Source organism: Engystomops pustulosus, chromosome 5, assembly GCF_040894005.1.
Source record: "Engystomops pustulosus chromosome 5, aEngPut4.maternal, whole genome shotgun sequence".
Classification (NCBI taxonomy): Eukaryota; Metazoa; Chordata; class Amphibia; order Anura; family Leptodactylidae; genus Engystomops; species Engystomops pustulosus.
The window spans coordinates 4224080-4247349 of record NC_092415.1 but is presented as its reverse complement, the minus strand read 5'-3'; the positions used below and the strand labels follow the sequence as shown (position 1 = coordinate 4247349).

The 23270-nt window shown below is 48.3% G+C and overlaps 2 protein-coding genes across 2 annotated transcripts; one reads left to right on the top strand and one right to left on the bottom strand.

The window, feature by feature from the left end:
• The first annotated feature begins 336 nt into the window (after positions 1-336).
• LOC140133926 (uncharacterized) lies at positions 337-12845 on the top strand. The gene is made up of 2 exons (XM_072154615.1): positions 337-410; positions 10637-12845. Exons 1-2 carry the CDS (start codon positions 362-364, stop codon positions 12745-12747), a joined length of 2160 nt encoding a protein of 719 aa, XP_072010716.1. The 5' UTR covers positions 337-361; the 3' UTR covers positions 12748-12845.
• A 738-nt stretch (positions 12846-13583) lies between these two features.
• LOC140133925 (phospholipase A2 inhibitor NAI-like) lies at positions 13584-23270 on the bottom strand. Its single transcript, XM_072154614.1, has 6 exons — positions 23136-23270; positions 20628-20747; positions 20464-20511; positions 17789-17929; positions 17280-17426; positions 13584-13826 (listed from the first exon to the last, which is right to left on the bottom strand). The coding sequence occupies exons 1-6, from the start codon at positions 23182-23184 to the stop codon at positions 13663-13665; spliced, it is 669 nt and encodes a 222-aa protein (XP_072010715.1). The 5' UTR covers positions 23185-23270; the 3' UTR covers positions 13584-13662.

The window sequence follows — 23270 nt, the reverse complement described above, 5'->3', positions numbered from 1 at the left end:
CAACACCTCAGAAACAAGCAGGACTAGTTGTGTACAAGGTACCGGGCTACTTCTTCTAAGTGTAATTAGTCAATGACAGCAAGCAGAGATATTGAAAATGGATTCAGAAGTAATGATCCAGGTGTGTAGGTCTGCAGTCACGCAGTTACATGGGGCCCCTTAAATTTTACTGGTGACTGAACCACAAATCATCCGCACAATGTGAGTCAGCGGAGCGGCAAGCGTGTCCAGGGCTAGGGAAGAAAGGGTTAATACAGACAAAACTTCCTAAATAGGGATGAAGCGTTCTGTGAGCTCCAGATACTCCGACCCTGACAGCACAGTCCTCAGCCTGGTCCCTGCTCCGGAGCCTGCAGTCACCATGACCCCGGGGCCGGCGAGTTACCTCCTCCTGGTCCTGGCTGCAGCCGGTGAGTGACACTTATCACAGGGGAAAGTAGGGGCAACCATGAAACAGGCGACCCCCGGGATACATGACAATATCCCCGATACACGCGACCCCCGGGATACATGGTGACATCCCACATACATGCGACCCCCGGGATACATGACAATATCCCAGATACACGCAACCCCCGGGATACATAACAATATCCCTGATACACGCGACCCCCGGGATACATAATAACAACCATGAAACATGCGACCCCCGGGATACATAATAACATCCCTGATACACGCGACCCCCGGGATACATAATAACATCCATGAAACATGCGACCCCCGGGATACATAATAACATCCATGAAACATGCGACCCCCGGGATACATAATAACAACCATGAAACATGCGACCCCCGGGATACATAATAACAACCATGAAACATGCGACCCCCGGGATACATAATAACAACCATGAAACATGCGACCCCCGGGATACATGACAATATCCCTGATACACGCGACCCCCGGGATACATAATAACAACCATGAAACATGCGACCCCCGGGATACATAATAACAACCATGAAACATGCGACCCCCGGGATACATAACAATATCCCTGATACACGCGACCCCCGGGATACATAATAACAACCATGAAACATGCGACCCCCGGGATACATAATAACATCCCTGATACACGCGACCCCCGGGATACATAATAACATCCATGAAACATGCGACCCCCGGGATACATAATAACATCCATGATACATGCGACCCCCCAGGATACATAATAACATCCATGAAACATGCGACCCCCGGGATACATAATAACATCCATGAAACATGCGACCCCCGGGATACATAATAACATCCATGAAACATGCGACCCCCCGGGATACATAATAACATCCATGAAACATGCGACCCCCGGGATACATAATAACATCCATGAAACATGCGACCCCCGGGATACATAATAACATCCATGACACACGTGACCCCCGGGATACATAATAACATCCATGACACACGTGACCCCCGGGATACATAATAACATCCATGAAACAGGCGACCCCCGGGATACATAATAACATCCATGAAACATGCCACCCCCGGGATACATAATAACATCCATGAAACATGCGACCCCCAGGATACATAATAACATCCATGAAACAGGCGACCCCCGGGATACATAATAACATCCATGAAACATGCGACCCCCCCGGGATACATAATAACATCCATGAAACATGTGACCCCCCGGGATACATAATAACATCCATGAAACATGCGACCCCCCCGGGATACATAATAACATCCATGAAACATGCGACCCCCAGGATACATAATAACATCCATGAAACATGCGACCCCCGGGATACATAATAACATCCATGAAACATGCGACCCCCGGGATACATAATAACATCCATGAAACATGCGACCCCCGGGATACATAATAACATCCATGAAACATGCGACCCCCGGGATACATAATAACATCCATGAAACATGCGACCCCCGGGATACATAATAACATCCATGAAACATGCGACCCCCGGGATACATAATAACATCCATGAAACATGCGACCCCCCAGGATACATAATAACATCCATGAAACATGCGACCCCCGGGATACATAATAACATCCATGAAACAGGCGACCCCTGGGATACATAATAACATCCATGAAACAGGCGACCCCTGGGATACATAATAACATCCATGAAACACGCGACCCCCAGGATACATAATAACATCCATGAAACAGGCGACCCCCGGGATACATAATAACATCCATGATACATGTGACCCCTGGGATACATAATAACATCCATGAAACACGCGACCCCCAGGATACATAATAACATCCATGAAACAGGCGACCCCCGGGATACATAATAACATCCATGAAACACGCGACCCCCAGGATACATAATAACATCCATGAAACATGCGACCCCCGGGATACATAATAACATCCATGATACATGCGACCCCCCAGGATACATAATAACATCCATGAAACATGCGACCCCCCAGCATACATAATAACATCCATGAAACAGGCGACCCCCGGGATACATAATAACATCCATGAAACACGTGACCCCCGGGATACATAATAACATCCATGAAACATGCGACCCCCGGGATACATAATAACATCCATGAAACATGCGACCCCCGGGATACATAATAACATCCATGACACATGCGACCCCCGGGATACATAATAACATCCATGAAACACGTGACCCCCAGGATACATAATAACATCCCTGAAACAGGCGACCCCCGGGATACATAATAACATCCATGAAACATGCGACCCCCGGGATACATAATAACATCCATGAAACATGCGACCCCCCGGGATACATAATAACATCCATGAAACAGGCGACCCCCGGGATACATAATAACATCCATGAAACAGGCGACCCCCGGGATACATAATAACATCCATGAAACATGCGACCCCCCGGGATACATAATAACATCCATGAAACACGTGACCCCCGGGATACATAATAACATCCATGAAACATGCGACCCCCAGGATACATAATAACATCCATGAAACATGTGACCCCCGGGATACATAATAACATCCATGAAACACGTGACCCCCGGGATACATAATAACATCCATGACACATGCGACCCCCAGGATACATAATAACATCCATGAAACATGTGACCCCCGGGATACATAATAACATCCATGAAACATGCGACCCCCGGGATACATAATAACATCCATGAAACATGCGACCCCCGGGATACATAATAACATCCATGAAACATGCGACCCCCGGGATACATAATAACATCCATGAAACATGCGACCCCCGGGATACATAATAACATCCATGAAACATGCGACCCCCGGGATACATAATAACATCCATGAAACATGCGACCCCCGGGATACATAATAACAACCATGATACACGTGACCCCCGGGATACATAATAACATCCATGAAACATGCGACCCCCGGGATACATAATAACATCCATGACACAGGCGACCCCCGGGATACATAATAACATCCATGACACAGGCGACCCCCGGGATACATAATAACATCCATGAAACATGCGACCCCCGGGATACATAATAACATCCATGAAACATGTGACCCCCGGGATACATAATAACATCCATGAAACATGCGACCCCCGGGATACATAATAACATCCATGAAACATGCGACCCCCGGGATACATAATAACAACCATGACACATGCGACCCCCGGGATACATAATAACATCCATGAAACATGCGACCCCCGGGATACATAATAACATCCATGAAACATGCGACCCTCAGGATACATAATAACATCCATGAAACACGTGACCCCCAGGATACATAATAACATCCCTGAAACAGGCGACCCCCGGGATACATAATAACATCCATGAAACACGTGACCCCCAGGATACATAATAACATCCCTGAAACAGGCGACCCCCGGGATACATAATAACATCCATGAAACATGCGACCCCCGGGATACATAATAACATCCATGAAACATGCAACCCCCCGGGATACATAATAACATCCATGAAACATGCGACCCCCCAGGATACATAATAACATCCATGAAACAGGCGACCCCCGGGATACATAATAACATCCATGAAACACGTGACCCCCGGGATACATAATAACATCCATGAAACATGCGACCCCCCAGGATACATAATAAAATCCATGAAACACGTGACCCCCAGGATACATAATAACATCCATGAAACAGGCGACCCCCGGGATACATAATAACATCCATGAAACACGTGACCCCCGGGATACATAATAACATCCATGAAACATGCGACCCCCGGGATACATAATAACATCCCTGAAACAGGCGACCCCCGGGATACATAATAACATCCATGAAACATGCGACCCCCGGGATACATAATAACATCCATGAAACATGCGACCCCCCAGGATACATAATAACATCCATGAAACAGGCGACCCCCGGGATACATAATAACATCCATGAAACACGTGACCCCCGGGATACATAATAACATCCATGAAACATGCGACCCCCGGGATACATAATAACATCCATGAAACATGCGACCCCCGGGATACATAATAACATCCCTGAAACAGGCGACCCCCGGGATACATAATAACATCCATGAAACATGCGACCCCCCGGGATACATAATAACATCCATGAAACATGCGACCCCCGGGATACATAATAACATCCATGAAACATGCGACCCCCCAGGATACATAATAACATCCATGAAACATGCGACCCCCGGGATACATAATAACATCCATGAAACACGTGACCCCCGGGATACATAATAACATCCATGAAACATGCGACCCCCCAGGATACATAATAACATCCCTGAAACAGGCGACCCCCGGGATACATAATAACATCCATGAAACACGTGACCCCCGGGATACATAATAACATCCATGAAACATGCGACCCCCGGGATACATAATAACATCCATGAAACATGCGACCCCCGGGATACATAATAACATCCATGAAACATGCGACCCCCGGGATACATAATAACAACCATGATACACGTGACCCCCGGGATACATAATAACATCCATGAAACATGCGACCCCCGGGATACATAATAACATCCATGACACAGGCGACCCCCGGGATACATAATAACATCCATGACACAGGCGACCCCCGGGATACATAATAACATCCATGAAACATGCGACCCCCGGGATACATAATAACATCCATGAAACATGTGACCCCCGGGATACATAATAACATCCATGAAACATGCGACCCCCGGGATACATAATAACATCCATGAAACATGCGACCCCCGGGATACATAATAACATCCATGAAACATGCGACCCCCGGGATACATAATAACAACCATGACACATGCGACCCCCCAGGATACATAATAACATCCATGATACACGTGACCCCCGGGATACATAATAACATCCATGAAACATGCCACCCCCGGGATACATAATAATAACCATGAAACATGCGACCCCCGGGATACATAATAACATCCATGAAACATGCGACCCCCCAGGATACATAATAACATCCATGAAACATGCGACCCCCGGGATACATAATAACATCCATGAAACATGCGACCCCCGGGATACATAATAACATCCATGAAACACGTGACCCCCGGGATACATAATAACATCCATGAAACATGCGACCCCCGGGATACATAATAACATCCATGAAACATGCGACCCCCGGGATACATAATAACATCCATGAAACATGCGACCCCCAGGATACATAATAACATCCATGAAACATGCGACCCCCGGGATACATAATAACATCCATGAAACATGCGACCCCCGGGATACATAATAACATCCATGATACACGTGACCCCTGGGATACATAATAACATCCATGAAACAGGCGACCCCCGGGATATATAATACCATCCATGAAACATGCGACCCCCGGGATACATAATAACATCCATGAAACATGCGACCCCTGGGATACATAATAACATCCATGAAACATGCGACCCCCAGGATACATAATAACATCCATGAAACAGGCGACCCCCGGGATACATAATAACATCCATGAAACATGCGACCCCCGGGATACATAATAACATCCATGAAACATGCGACCCCCGGGATACATAATAACATCCATGAAACATGCGACCCCCGGGATACATAATAACATCCATGAAACATGCGACCCTCAGGATACATAATAACATCCATGAAACATGCGACCCCCGGGATACATAATAACATCCATGAAACATGCGACCCCCGGGATACATAATAACATCCATGAAACATGCGACCCCCGGGATACATAATAACATCCATGATACACGTGACCCCTGGGATACATAATAACATCCATGAAACAGGCGACCCCCGGGATATATAATACCATCCATGAAACATGCGACCCCCGGGATACATAATAACATCCATGAAACATGCGACCCCTGGGATACATAATAACATCCATGAAACATGCGACCCCCAGGATACATAATAACATCCATGAAACATGCGACCCCCAGGATACATAATAACATCCATGAAACAGGCGACCCCCGGGATACATAATAACATCCATGAAACATGCGACCCCCGGGATACATAATAACATCCATGAAACATGCGACCCCCGGGATACATAATAACATCCATGAAACATGCGACCCCCGGGATACATAATAACATCCATGAAACATGCGACCCTCAGGATACATAATAACATCCATGAAACATGCGACCCCCGGGATACATAATAACATCCATGAAACATGCGACCCCCGGGATACATAATAACATCCATGAAACATGCGACCCCCGGGATACATAATAACATCCATGAAACATGCGACCCCCAGGATACATAATAACATCCATGAAACATGCGACCCCCGGGATACATAATAACATCCATGATACACGTGACCCCTGGGATACATAATAACATCCATGAAACATGCGACCCCCGGGATACATAATAACATCCATGAAACATGCGACCCCCGGGATACATAATAACATCCATGAAACATGCGACCCCCGGGATACATAATAACATCCATGACACATGCGACCCCCGGGATACATAATAACATCCATGACACATGCGACCCCCGGGATACATAATAACATCCATGAAACATGCGACCCCCGGGATACATAATAACATCCATGAAACATGCGACCCTCAGGATACATAATAACATCCATGATACATGTGACCCCCGGGATACATAATAACATCCATGAAACATGCGACCCCCAGGATACATAATAACATCCATGAAACAGGCGACCCCCGGGATACATAATAACATCCATGAAACATGCGACCCCCGGGATACATAATAACATCCATGAAACATGCGACCCCCGGGATACATAATAACATCCATGAAACATGCGACCCTCAGGATACATAATAACATCCATGAAACATGCGACCCCCGGGATACATAATAACATCCATGAAACATGCGACCCCCAGGATACATAATAACATCCATGAAACAGGCGACCCCCGGGATACATAATAACATCCATGAAACATGCGACCCCCGGGATACATAATAACATCCATGAAACATGCGACCCCCGGGATACATAATAACATCCATGAAACATGCGACCCTCAGGATACATAATAACATCCATGAAACATGCGACCCCCGGGATACATAATAACATCCATGAAACATGCGACCCCCGGGATACATAATAACATCCATGAAACAGGCGACCCCCGGGATACATAATAACATCCATGACACACGTGACCCCCGGGATACATAATAACATCCATGAAACATGCGACCCTCAGGATACATAATAACATCCATGAAACATGCGACCCTCAGGATACATAATAACATCCATGAAACATGCGACCCCCGGGATACATAATAACATCCATGAAACATGCGACCCTCAGGATACATAATAACATCCATGAAACATGCGACCCCCGGGATACATAATAACATCCATGAAACATGCGACCCCCGGGATACATAATAACATCCATGAAACATGCGACCCCCGGGATACATAATAACATCCATGAAACATGCGACCCCCGGGATACATAATAACATCCATGATACACGTGACCCCCGGGATACATAATAACATCCATGAAACATGCGACCCCCGGGATACATAATAACATCCATGAAACATGCGACCCCCCAGGATACATAATAACATCCATGAAACATGCGACCCCCCGGGATACATAATAACATCCATGAAACAGGCGACCCCCGGGATACATAATAACATCCATGAAACAGGCGACCCCCGGGATACATAATAACATCCATGAAACATGCGACCCCCGGGATACATAATAACATCCATGAAACATGCGACCCCCGGGATACATAATAACATCCATGAAACATGCGACCCCCAGGATACATAATAACATCCATGAAACAGGCGACCCCCGGGATACATAATAACATCCATGAAACATGCGACCCCCGGGATACATAATAACATCCATGAAACACGTGACCCCCGGGATACATAATAACATCCATGAAACATGCGACCCCCAGGATACATAATAACATCCATGAAACAGGCGACCCCCGGGATACATAATAACATCCATGAAACATGCGACCCCCCAGGATACATAACAACATCCATGAAACATGCGACCCCCGGGATACATAATAACATCCATGAAACATGCGACCCCCGGGATACATAATAACATCCATGATAAACGTGACACCCTGGAAACATCCCTGTTACATGGGTTCTGAAGTGCATTACAACATCCTTGATACACGGGACCCCTGGGAGCAGATCCCCCATAACTGGGGGATGGGTGAGACATGAGGGGATGGATGAGACATGAGGGGATGGGTGAGACATGAGGGGATGGGTGAGACATGAGGGGATGGGTGAGACATGAGGGGATGGGTGAGACATGAGGGGATGGGTGACACATGAGGGGATGGGTGACACATGAGGGGATGGGTGAGACATGAGGGGATGGGTGACACATGAGGAGATGGGTGAGACATGAGGGGATGGGTGACACATGAGGGGATGGGTGAGACATGAGGGGATGGGTGACACATGAGGGGATGGCTGACACATGAGGGGATGGGTGATACATGAGGGGATGGGTGACACATGAGGGGATGGGTGAGACATGAGGGGATGGGTGACACATGAGGAGATGGGTGACACATGAGGGGATGGGTGACACATGAGGAGATGGGTGAGACATGAGGGGATGGGTGAGACATGAGGGGATGGGTGACACATGAGGGGATGGGTGAGACATGAGGGGATGGGTGACACATGAGGGGATGGGAGACACATGAGGGGATGGGTGAGACATGAGGGGATGGGTGAGACATGAGGGGATGGGTGACACATGAGGGGATGGGTGACACATGAGGGGATGGGTGACACATGAGGGGATGGGTGAGACATGAGGGGATGGGTGACACATGAGGGGATGGGTGAGACATGAGGGGATGGGTGACACATGAGGGGATGGCTGACACATGAGGGGATGGGTGACACATGAGGGGATGGGTGACACATGAGGGGATGGGTGACACATGAGGGGATGGGTGACACATGAGGGGATGGGTGACACATGAGGGGATGGGTGACACATGAGGGGATGGGTGACACATGAGGGGATGGGTGAGACATGAGGGGATGGGTGACACATGAGGGGATGGGTGACACATGAGGGGATGGGTGACACATGAGGGGATGGGTGAGACATGAGGGGATTGGTGACACATGAGGGGATGGGTGAGACATGAGGGGATGGGTGACACATGAGGGGATGGGTGACACATGAGGGGATGGGTGAGACATGAGGGGATGGGTGACACATGAGGGGATGGGTGAGACATGAGGGGATGGGTGACACATGAGGGGATGGGTGACACATGAGGGGATGGGTGACACATGAGGGGATGGGTGAGACATGAGGGGATTGGTGACACATGAGGGGATGGGTGAGACATGAGGGGATGGGTGACACATGAGGGGATGGGTGACACATGAGGGGATGGGTGACACATGAGGGGATGGGTGAGACATGAGGGGATGGGTGACACATGAGGGGATGGGTGACACATGAGGGGATGGGTGACACATGAGGGGATGGGTGATACATGAGGGGATGGGTGAGACATGAGGGGATGGAGTATGGGAATATGTCATTTTATAGTAATGTCTTTTGATGATGTGTGAGATGGATAGTATTGATATTCTATGTTTTTGTAGTTTGCTTTAGGAAAAATAAAACATTAAAAAAACAATCCTCTCCAGCATTTAGTTGCTTTCCATAGTCCAGCTCCAACCCCTGGACTTGTTACAATGTATCCGTTTGCTATTGTGAAGCTTCTGCACTGGTACATTGTAACATACTGCAGCTTTTTTCATTATGTGATGAGAATTGTCTATGTAGATGGGACTAGACGTGGCCCCGGTCCTGTGGACGCTGGTGGCACCTCACGTTTGCCTCATACAGTACTACCCACATTATAATGGAGCTCACCCTCCGCACCACAGACAGCAGGGCATGGGCCGCTCCACCCAGTGCTGCACCCCGAGTGATGAAGAGCAGATTATATTATTCTGTGTATTTGCCCCGTACGGCGGTGACTGTGACCGATTGTTTCTTATACTTAGAGGCTACACACAGTGTGAACCCGACAACCACCCCGCAGGGCGCATCTCCCGATCATCTCCAGGAGAAACCAGATCCTCGGTGTAAGAAATTGGTTGAGAAGTTAATTGTCTCGAGCCTTAAAAAGTTGTCACCCAATGTAGATCCGGCTGCAGGTCCATCACCCAATGAGACGAGGTTCGACCCAGTAGAACTGTTAAAGGAGCTGCTGAAAGATTCCCAAACCACCAGCAAATCACCCAGTGACACCTGGGACGGTGATGACCACCAACACCTCAAACAGAACCTGCGACTCAGCGACCACAAGGACTCACAGCCGCCCACCAGCAGAGGGTCCGGTACAACATCAGATGGTGAACTGAGGACAATGGAAATCATGACGACACTCAACACAACTACTACGACACCACGCACCAAGACCAGCGAGTATACTACTAACAGAGTAGCTACACCTGGTGTAATGGAAGCCATCACTGCAAACAAGCAGGTTACACAATACAACAGTACAGCTGCAACTACACCAAGTCCACCAACAAATACATCTACACATCACCCTACAACTACACCCCATCCACCAACAAATACAACTACACATCACCCTACAACTACACCCCATCCAACAACGAGTACCACTACACATAATCCTACAACTACACCTCATCCAACAACGAGTACAACTACACATAACCCTACAACTACACCCCATCCAACAACGAGTACAACTACACATAACCCTACAACTACACCCCATCCAACAACGAGTACCACTACACATAATCCTACAACTACACCCCATCCAACAACGAGTACCACTACACATAATCCTACAACTACACCCCATCCAACAACGAGTACCACTACACATAATCCTACAACTACACCCCATCCAACAACGAGTACCACTACACATAATCCTACAACTACACCTCATCCACCAACAAATACAACTACACATAATCCTACAACTTCACCCCATCCAACAACGAGTACCACTACACATAATCCTACAACTTCACCCCATCCAACAATGAGTACAACTACACATAATCCTACAACTTCACCCCATCCACCAACAAATACAACTACACATAACCCTACACATACAACAAGTCCACCTACAATAACACCTACAAATAATCCTACAACTACACCCCGTGCATCAATAAGTACATCTACCCATAGTGCTACAACTACACCTCATCCACCAACAAGTACAACTACACGTAACCCTACAACTACACCTCATCCATCAACAAGTACAACTACACATAACCCTACAACTACAACCAGTATATCAGCAAGTACAACAGCTTCATTAATCACTACTACACATAATCCTAACACTACTAGCAATCCACCAACAAGTACAACTACACGTAACCCTACAACTACACCTCATCCATCAACAAGTACAACTACACATAACCCTACAACTACAACCAGTATATCAGCAAGTACAACAGCTTCATTAATCACTACTACACATAATCCTAACACTACTAGCAATCCATCAACAAGTACAACTACTCGTAAAACTACAACGACGACGAGTCCATCAACAACCTTAACTACATATAAAGTGCTAACTAAAGGCAATACAAAAAGAATAAGTAAGATGATATTTACAGCTACACACCGTCACACAGGCGCAGCAACACACGACACCACAGCTCAGCTCACCGCAGCAACAAAAACATCTAAAACTAAGCCCCGTTCTACAAGACGCACAACTACACATACCAGGAAACGTAACACTACAACTAAACCCAAGCTAACGAAAAGTGCAAGAATAAGTCAAACCAATTCTATAACTACATCAAATACAACACAAAGTACAAGTACAGCCGCAGCTTCACCACGTCCCATCAGGAACACAACCATCAATGACCTCCTGACCTGGAGTAATAACACTCTCCTCCCCCCCCATGACCTCCGACCCTCACAAGATGAGAGCACACCCTGTCCCCCCTTCATACTGTACCCCAAACCCCCCTGTCTACACACTGGACCATTGTATGACCTCCAGCAGAAGATCCTCAGCATCATGAACAGAGCCATGGAGGACATCATGATGGAAGCGCAGGCGGCCAATGAGAAGAGATGTCCGCCATAGACACGTGTCACAGAGGAACCAATCACAACAATGTATCACAATGTAACACAATACAACTCAATGTATCACAGAATAACGGATCAGCACCTTCCACCGGATGTAATAAACCTCATCAATCTAATTCCTGTCCTGTGTGTAGTTACTACATCTAAAAAATGTACTAGTAAAGATTGTACCACTTAGGCTTCCGTAGAATTGTATATTGTGTATAATAGGATCAGGGGGATATTGATTATTGCACAATTGAATATATCCCATTACACTGCTTGCCACAGGGGCTCCCATTACACTGCTTGCCACAGGGGCTCCCATTACACTGCTTGCCACAGGGGCTCCCATTACACTGCTTGCCACAGGGGCTCCCATTACACTGCTTGCCACAGGGGCTCCCATTACACTGCTTGCCACAGGGGCTCCCATTACACTGCTTGCCACAGGGGCTCCCATTACACTGCTTGCCACAGGGGCTCCCATTACACTGCTTGCCACAGGGGCTCCCATTACACTGCCTGCCACAGGGGCTCCCATTACGCTGCCCACCACAGGGGCTCCCATTACACTGCCCGCCACAGGGGCTACCATTACACTGCCCGCCACAGGGGCTCCCATTACACTGCTTGCCACAGGGGCTCCCATTACACTGCCTGCCACAGGGGCTCCCATTACGCTGCCCACCACAGGGGCTCCCATTACACTGCCCGCCACAGGGGCTACCATTACACTGCCCGCCACAGGGGCTCCCATTACACTGCCTGCCACAGGGGCTCCCATTACGCTGCCCACCACAGGGGCTCCCAAATACACTCTCAAACTGAGGTAAAACTGAGGTCATTTTATTTGAGGTCGCAGTGAGGTTACAATGTGAGGTCATCAGAGATCACAGTTGGATAATACGGAGGTCATTATGTACGGTTATTATACAGTGATGATGAGTAGGGCGGCTGTGAGGAGCAGCAGGGAGCTGGAGATGCCGCCCGCCGCACTGATGATCCCCCCGGTGCACAGAGTCTTCCTCTTATCCTCCTGAAGCTCCAGGTTGCAGGCCGACTGTGTGGCACATCCCGCCATGGCAATGGTCACTGAGGGGTTAATGTAGGAAGCAAGAGGTTAAAGGCTTCTAGTGTTATATCCAGGTAAGTCCTATCTAATAACCCGACGTGTCCCTCCTCAAACACTGGTGTCCCCACATCTACACATCCCCCCATAACAGTGTCACCTACACATCCCCCATAACAGTGTCATCTACACATCCCCCATAACAGTGTCACCTACACATCCCCCATAACAGTGTCATCTACACATCCCCCCATAACAGTGTCACCTACACATCCCCCATAACACTGTCACCTACACATCCCCCATAATAGTGTCACCTACACATCCCCCCCATAACAGTGTCACCTACACCTCCCCCATAACAGTGTCATCTACACATCCCCCCATAACAGTGTCACCTACACATCCCCCCCATAACAGTGTCATCTACACCTCCCCCCATAACAGTGTCATCTACACATCCCCCCATAACAGTGTCATCTACACATCCCCCCATAACAGTGTCACCTACACATCCCCCCATAACAGTGTCATCTACACATCCCCCCCATAACAGTGTCATCTACACATCCCCCATAACAGTGTCATCTACACATCCCCCATAACAGTGTCATCTACACATCCCCCATAACAGTGTCATCTACACATCCCCCCATAACAGTGTCACCTACACATCCCCCATAACAGTGTCACCTACACATCCCCCATAACAGTGTCACCTACACATCCCCCATAACAGTGTCATCTACACATCCCCCCATAACAGTGTCATCTACACATCCCCCCATAACAGTGTCACCTACACATCCCCCCATAACAGTGTCATCTACACATCCCCCCATAACAGTGTCACCTACACATCCCCCCATAACAGTGTCATCTACACATCCCCCATAACAGTGTCATCTACACATCCCCCCATAACAGTGTCATCTACACATCCCCCATAACAGTGTCACCTACACATCCCCCCATAACAGTGTCATCTACACATCCCCCATAACAGTGTCACCTACACATCCCCCATAACAGTGTCACCTACACATCCCCCATAACAGTGTCATCTACACATCCCCCCATAACAGTGTCATCTACACATCCCCCCATAACAGTGTCACCTACACATCCCCCCATAACAGTGTCATCTACACATCCCCCCATAACAGTGTCACCTACACATCCCCCATAACAGTGTCACCTACACATCCCCCCATAACAGTGTCACCTACACATCCCCCATAACAGTGTCACCTACACATCCCCCATAACAGTGTCATCTACACATCCCCCCATAACAGTGTCACCTACACATCCCCCATAACAGTGTCACCTACACATCCCCCCATAACAGTGTCATCTACACATCCCCCCATAACAGTGTCACCTACACATCCCCCATAACAGTGTCACCTACACATCCCCCATAACAGTGTCATCTACACATCCCCCCATAACAGTGTCACCTACACATCCCCCCCATAACAGTGTCACCTACACATCCCCCATAACAGTGTCACCTACACATCCCCCCATAACAGTGTCACCTACACATCCCCCATAACAGTGTCATCTACACATCCCCCCCATAACAGTGTCATATACACATCCCCCCATAACAGTGTCATCTACACATCCCCCATAACAGTGCCATCTACACATCCCCCATAACAGTGTCACCTACACATCCCCCATAACAGTGTCACCTACACATCCCCCCATAACAGTGTCACCTACACATGCCCCCATAACAGTGTCACCTACACATCCCCCATAACAGTGTCACCTACACATCCCCCATAACAGTGTCACCTACACATCCCCCATAACAGTGTCACCTACACATCCCCCCATAACAGTGTCACCTACACATCCCCCATAACAGTGTCACCTACACATCCCCCATAACAGTGTCATCTACACATCCCCCATAACAGTGTCATCTACACATCCCCCATAACAGTGTCGTCTACACATCCCCCATAACAGTGTCACCTACACATCCCCCATAACAGTGTCACCTACACATCCCCCATAACAGTGTCACCTACACATCCCCCATAACAGTGTCACCTACACATCCCCCATAACAGTGTCACATACACATCCCCCATAACAGTGTCATCTACACATCCCCCCATAACAGTGTCATCTACACATCCCCCATAACAGTGTCACCTACACATCCCCCATAACAGTGTCACCTACACATCCCCCATAACAGTGTCATCTACACATCCCCATAACAGTGTCACCTACACCCCCCCCCATAACAGTGTCACCTACACATCCCCCCATAACAGTGTCACCTACACATCCCCCATAACAGTGTCACCTACACATCCCCCATAACAGTGTCATCTACACATCCCCATAACAGTGTCACCTACACCCCCCCCCATAACAGTGTCACCTACACATCCCCCCATAACAGTGTCACCTACACATCCCCCATAACAGTGTCACCTACACATCCCCCATAACAGTGTCATCTACACATCCCCCATAACAGTGTCATCTACACATCCCCCATAACAGTGTCATATACACATCCCCCATAACAGCGTCACCTACACATCCCCCCATAACAGTGTCATCTACACATCCCCATAACAGTGTCACCTACACATCCCCCATAACAGTGTCATCTACACATCCCCATAACAGTGTCATCTACACATCCCCCATAACAGTGTCACCTACACATCCCCCATAACAGTGTCACCTACACATCCCCCCATAACAGTGTCATCTACACATCCCCCATAACAGTGTCACCTACACATCCCCCCATAACAGTGTCACCTACACATCCCCCCATAACAGTGTCACCTACACATCCCCCCATAACAGTGTCATCTACACATCCCCCATAACAGTGTCACCTACACATCCCCCCATAACAGTGTCACCTACACATCCCCCCATAACAGTGTCACCTACACATCCCCCATAACAGTGTCACCTACACATCCCCCATAACAGTGTCATCTACACATCCCCCATAACAGTGTCATCTACACATCCCCCATAACAGTGTCACCTACACATCCCCCATAACAGTGTCACCTACACATCCCCATAACAGTGTCACCTACACATCCCCCATAACAGTGTCACCTACACATCCCCCATAACAGTGTCACCTACACATCCCCCATAACAGTGTCACCTACACATCCCCATAACAGTGTCACCTACACATCCCCATAACAGTGTCACCTACACCTCCCCCATAACAGTGTCATCTACACATCCCCCATAACAGTGTCACCTACACATCCCCCCATAACAGTGTCATCTACACATCCCCCCATAACAGTGTCACCTACACATCCCCCATAACAGTGTCATCTACACATCCCCCATAACAGTGTCACCTACACATCCCCCATAACAGTGTCACCTACACATCCCCCATAACAGTGTCACCTACACGTCCCCCATATCATTGTGCCTGCAGGGGGCGCTCTTCTCACCGTTCTCGTACAGCCTCAGGTTGGTGTAGGAGAAGCACTGGACCTCGCTGCCTCTGCACTGCACCGGGGTGTATTCCCGGCAGGAGTCTCCGGGGGTTTGGAAACATCCGGGGCAGGTGATGCCGTTCTTCGGACTGTCCGGAAGAGCTGGGAATTCAGATATAACACAAAACCTACAGTCATATATATGATAATTCTCATAGAGCTCCTGTCCTGATCACCACATCTGAAAGGGGAATTCTGAAATCCCTTTAACCTGAGACCCTGAGACGCTGTCCTGGTCCTCTGATGTCTCCTATGAGGGACTCCTTCCCTGTATTAGTAATATCCCAGAAGCCATCACTAGTAGTACCGTGCACAGCCTGCAGGGGGCAGAGGTCCTGTAAGGATTCATTGATCCCTCTGACCAGACGTCCTCCATTCGGCCTGATAAGTTATAGACCTCCTCACCCCGGTCATACATCTGTAGGGAAGGCAAATACTTAAGACCATTCCCTCCCGGCACTCACCTGTGGGGGTCTCCGGGGTGCACACATCTGAATTACAGCAGTGGTTTCTCGTCACTATTTTGATATCTGGTGTCCTGAATATGACCCCTTCAACACAAGCCTCCGAATACCCACAGTGCCTCACAAAGGTCAGCGGCGAAACTGAAAATCATTAGGAGATCGGAAGAGTCATCGGAGAGCAGAAGAGTCATGGGAGAGCGGAAGAGTCATGGGAGAGCGGAAGAGTCATGGGAGAGCGGAAGAGTCATGGGAGAGCGGAAGAGTCATGGGAGAGCGGAAGAGTCATGGGAGAGCGGAAGAGTCATGGGAGAGCGGAAGAGTCATGGGAGAGCGGAAGAGTCATGGGAGAGCGGAAGAGTCATGGGAGAGCGGAAGAGTCATGGGAGAGCGGAAGAGTCATGGGAGAGCGGAAGAGTCATGGGAGAGCGGAAGAGTCATGGGAGAGCGGAAGAGTCATGGGAGAGCGGAAGAGTCATGGGGCAAGAAGAGAAGAAGAGTTTTGGGGGAAGAAGAGAGGAAGAGACAGAGAGGAAAAGAAGGAGATGAGAGAAAGTCAGAGAAGAATAGTCATTAGTGAACAGACAAAGAGACAAGGAAAAGAGAGACAGAAAAGAGCAAGAGTCAGGCTACATTCACACTGACGTTGCCCGCCCGTACCGTACCGTAGCGGGCACTGGCAGTGCACGGGGAGAGGAGGAGGAGGTGACGTATATACGTCCCCCATACTGTAGTGTGAATGTAGCCTCAGGTGAGAGAAAAGAAGAAGAGTCAAAGGGAAGAAGAGCAGAGGAGTCAGATGGAAAGGTAAATATTGGGTGGAAAGATAAGAATGAAGGTGAAAGAATCAGAAGGGAATAAGAGAGGAAGATTCAGGGAGGAAAGAGAGTTGGAGAGAAGAGATGATGAAGAGCGGAACTGTCTGGGAGAAGAGACGAAGAGTTAGGAGGGAGAGAAGAAAAGTCAAAGGGAAACAGGAAAATTTGAAGAGAAGAGAGGAAAAGCTGTGGAAGAGAAGAGGAAGAGTAGGGAAGAAGAGTATTGGCAAAAGAGAGGGACAATTAGGAGGAGAAGAGAGGAAGAGTGGGAAGAGAAGAGAAGAAGATTTGGGGAGGAAAGAGGAAGAGTCACAAAGAATAGAAGAATGAAGTAGAAGTCAAATTAAAGGGAACCTGTCACCAGGGACCTCATATTCACCAAAGACATTACTCCTGCAGTGCACATCTGCCTCTCTGCTTTCTCTAAACATTTGCATTACAATATAATTGTGTGTTATAACTTGCCTTGCATCCTGACAGAATCATCTGTGTAGTCCCAGGGGTTGGGCTCTGGTTTGGGTGCATTTCAAAAAACAACATGTGACTTGTCTGTGCTGCAGACTGCTCAGCTCTTGGCCTCCACCGTTGTGCTCCTGTACAGCTCCTCCCTCCCTCACTGATTTCAGCTCACCCTTCTGTGACCTCTGTGAAGGAGCAGGAGGGAGGAGCTGTACAGGAGCACAAAGGTGGAGGCCAAGAGCTGAGCAGTCTGCAGCACAGACAAGTCACATGTTGTTTTTTGAAATGCATCCAAACCAAAGCCCAACCCCTGGGACTACACAGAGGATTCTGTCAGGACGCAAGGTAAGTTATAACACACAATTATATTGTAATGCAAATGCTTAGGAAAGGCAGAAAGAAATATTTACCATGCAGATGTAAGGGGCCTTTGTAACCTGTCTTTAGTGGAAATGAGGTCCCTGGTGACAGGTTCCCTTTAAGAGAGAAGAGAAAGACTAAGGTGAAAAGTAGATCACAAGGAAGAAGCTATCCAGCTCATCTACTGACCGGTAACACGGATCATGTTCCCCAGCAAAGTGCCAGACAATATTGGATCCAGCTTGTCCATGTCACACTGCTGCGTTATTTAAACCTTTAGGTTTACACGGGACGCATGTTCTCCTGGCGTGTTCCATCCATGAAAGCCTAAAAGGCATAAATAAAGAAACATTGGGGCAGATTTACTTACCCGGTCCATTTGCGATCAAGCGGCGGGTTCTCTGACGCTGATTCGGGTCTTCCGGCGAGGTAGTGCGCCCAATGTCCAACAGGTGTCTCTGCTGCGCTGAAGTCTGACGGAGTTCACTGGAGTTCACCGTCCGTTTCTGTGCGCAGGTAAGTGTGAGTCAAGCGACACTTTTTTTTTTTAATTCCGCAGTTTTTCCGAATCCGTCGGGTTTTCCGACGGCCATGTCCGCGATTTCCGTCACGTGCATGCCAGTGCCGATGCGCCACAATCTGATCGCTTGTGCCAAAAACCCGAGGCAATTCGGCGCAAATTTTTCGGGAAACCCGATGAAAAAAAGCCCTTAGTAAATGTGCCCCATTGTGACCTGGACAAGCTGGATCTCCAATGTTGTCTGGCACTTAGAAAAAAGGTAGAGTAAAGAAGGGTCGAGGGAAAAGAGACGGAAAGTGAAAGAGGACAAATCAGAGGAAGAAAGGAAGGGTCAGGTGGAGAAGAGACATAGCAAGAGGAAGAGTCAAGAGAAGAAAGGAAAAAGGAAGATTCAAGTGAAGAGAGGGGAGGAGCATCAAAAGGGGAGAGGAATACAGAGAAGGAGGCAGAATAAGATGAGAGGAAATCGGAGAACCTGATGATGGATTCATGGGATGGACTTCTATGTGTCCGCTACTCACCACCTCCTATAGACTGGAGAATGTTCTGGATTTTTGGATTAGTGGAATCTGTTAAATGTTACAAGAAATGATTTTAAGTTATAAAGAATGAAACATTGTGGATCAATAGACCCCCCCCCCCCCCATCCTTCCAAATGTTCTCCATCACTGTGTATAGGACTTACTTATCTCATACTGGACCAAGGTGGACAAACACACATCCTGATCCGCAGGACAAGTCTGCGGACTCCCAGAGCAGAACCTTCCAGAAAGGTCTACACAGTCAATGCACCTTAATGCGTCACCTGGAGAGAAGAAGAGAAGAGAATAAGTGTCCCCGGGGTGTGACCTGCTGTGCTGGAAGGGAGGGGTCATCTACAAGGTCATCATCACTACAACCATCTCAAGACCGAGAAGTCACGGCTGCCGTCACAGAATGCCAAGGTTCTGGAAGTGATGCACAAGTTGCCTCAGATATTACAGACAATGATGGCGAAAACGTAAGGAAGTTCTATTCATAATTGTCCAATCTGTGAACCAGCGATTAACTATAATATAAGATATGTATTGTCTGAGCAAAAACTGAAAGGTGACCAAACACCATCATCTCAGGGACTTCATCCTGCCCACTGTCACGGATCGTGGGCACACCCGTGCCCCTCTCTGTGGCGCCACCCGGGTCCCCGCACCTCTCCATGCTCCTGCTCCCGTCCGACCTGGCCCGCGCGTCACCGCTCCCTAGGGCGCGCTTGCTGATTGGCACTTCCGGGTTTCCTTAAAGGCCGGCTGTTTCCAAGGATTCCCTGCCGCATCTTTGTCCTCATTGCCATTGAGAAAGCTTCCCTGTACATTGTTCCTTGCTCCTGTTCCTGTTTCTACATTGATCTCCAGTTGTGACCTCGGACCTGACCTTGACCTCTGCTGCCTGCCCTGACTTTCTGCCTGTGTCTGACCACAAGCCTGGACTCCGATTCTGTACCGCGAGCTTGGCTGCCACCGCAGGCTAGTCGCACCTGTGGAAGGACCTGGTGGCACCACGCCGCAACAAGTCCATCCTGCTTTGCGGCGGGCTCTGGTGAAGACCAGGTGCCACTTAGACTCCGGTCCCAGGTGTCTGCTAGTACCATCTCCCGCGGTGGTCCAGAGGATCCACAGACCCCGAACCCTGACACCCACTACTACCTAACACGCCTTTCATTTACATCCATATTTCCTTTACACTCTGAGAGTCCTTTGGGATCCTCATTCATCTGGACGTGTTGTTCCCACCCGCAAACATTCTACATAACAAGGGGATGAGAAGTGTCATTATGGAACAGGAGAAACTTCAGAAACAAGAAAAAAATGTAATGCAATAGAATTCATGTCAACATATTAATATTGTAACCATCAGACACAGGGCACCGCTATGGGCACTAGATTTGGCCCTAGTTTTAATCTTTATATGTGTAAAAGAGGAATTTATACACCACATCATCCTCTATATTGGTGACCTTCTCATAATATGGGTGGAGAGTAAGATCTAGACAAATTGTAATATCACACACCACCACACCATCCCACCATCTCACCGCACCATCTCACCGCACCATCTCACCGCACCATCCCACCGCACCATCCCACCGCACCGTCCCAGCACACCGTCCCAGCACACCGTCCCAGCACACCGTCCCAGCACACCGTCCCACCGCACCGTCCCACCGCACCGTCCCACCGCACCGTCCCACCGCACCGTCCCACCGCACCATCCACCACACCATCCCACCACACCATCTCACCGCACCATCTCACCGCACCATCCACCACACCATCCCAAATGGAAGAAAAATATACTATTTAGACGGATGAAGTCCATCAAACTTTATAAAAGTCAAAGTTTTGAATGCGGCCCCTAACAATGTATATGTTGTGACGGTATTACAGCTTATATACCACATGATCATCAACCCAATTCTCCCAACAGACATGAGAGATTGGATCTCTGGACATGGGGGCCCCAAGGTGAACAGAATGTGAGAAGATCTCAGGATGTCCTTACTGTCAGGCTAATAAGTAACCAACGCCACCAGATACCAGAAGTCAGGAGATGGTCAGGAGATGTCCTAACGATGGAGAATATAAAGGTTCATTACTCCGAATCTTACAATAGTTCTTGTCCTCAAGAACCGGTCCTCATGCTATGTCAGAGAGAAGGATCTTCTGATGCCAGGATGAGCTGATCATTTAGGCAGAAATGACTGGAAAGGAGGAATTAGTGGGAACGGGTTTTCGAAAAGAGCAATAGACTTAATGGTGGAGCATGGGCGTAACACCTAAAGAAGAAGTCTGGGACCTCTGGCTGCAGGGGCTATGGTCAGGACCATGGAGAAAAGTCCATCACCTGGTGGAACTGGTCTATTTTTAGTATCTAATGGTCATGGAGTGATCTTTATAATTTGAAGCTCCTGAAGACTCACCAGTTTTCTCAACAGACAGTAGACCGAAGAGTAAGGCCACTTTTGGAGATAAATTTGGAGAGGACAGTCAAGTCCATGAGGTTTCATAAAACCAAAACTGATTCACCCTTCAACCTCCACCATCAATGACCTCGACCTGAACACCAATGACTCGGCTGCAAGTCAATCACCTACAAAGAAGAGCCGGACAGGACCACAACTGGATACAAGAAGATTCCATGAAAGGTGGACACTGACCTGCAGAGAAGAGGAGGCCAAGGACACAGAGGAGGCCGGTGCTGGACATGGTGGATCAGACAGATGACAACAAACACTAACGTGAGATCCTTCTCCTGGAAGTGACAAGTGTAAGGGAGGCTACGGGAATCCTCA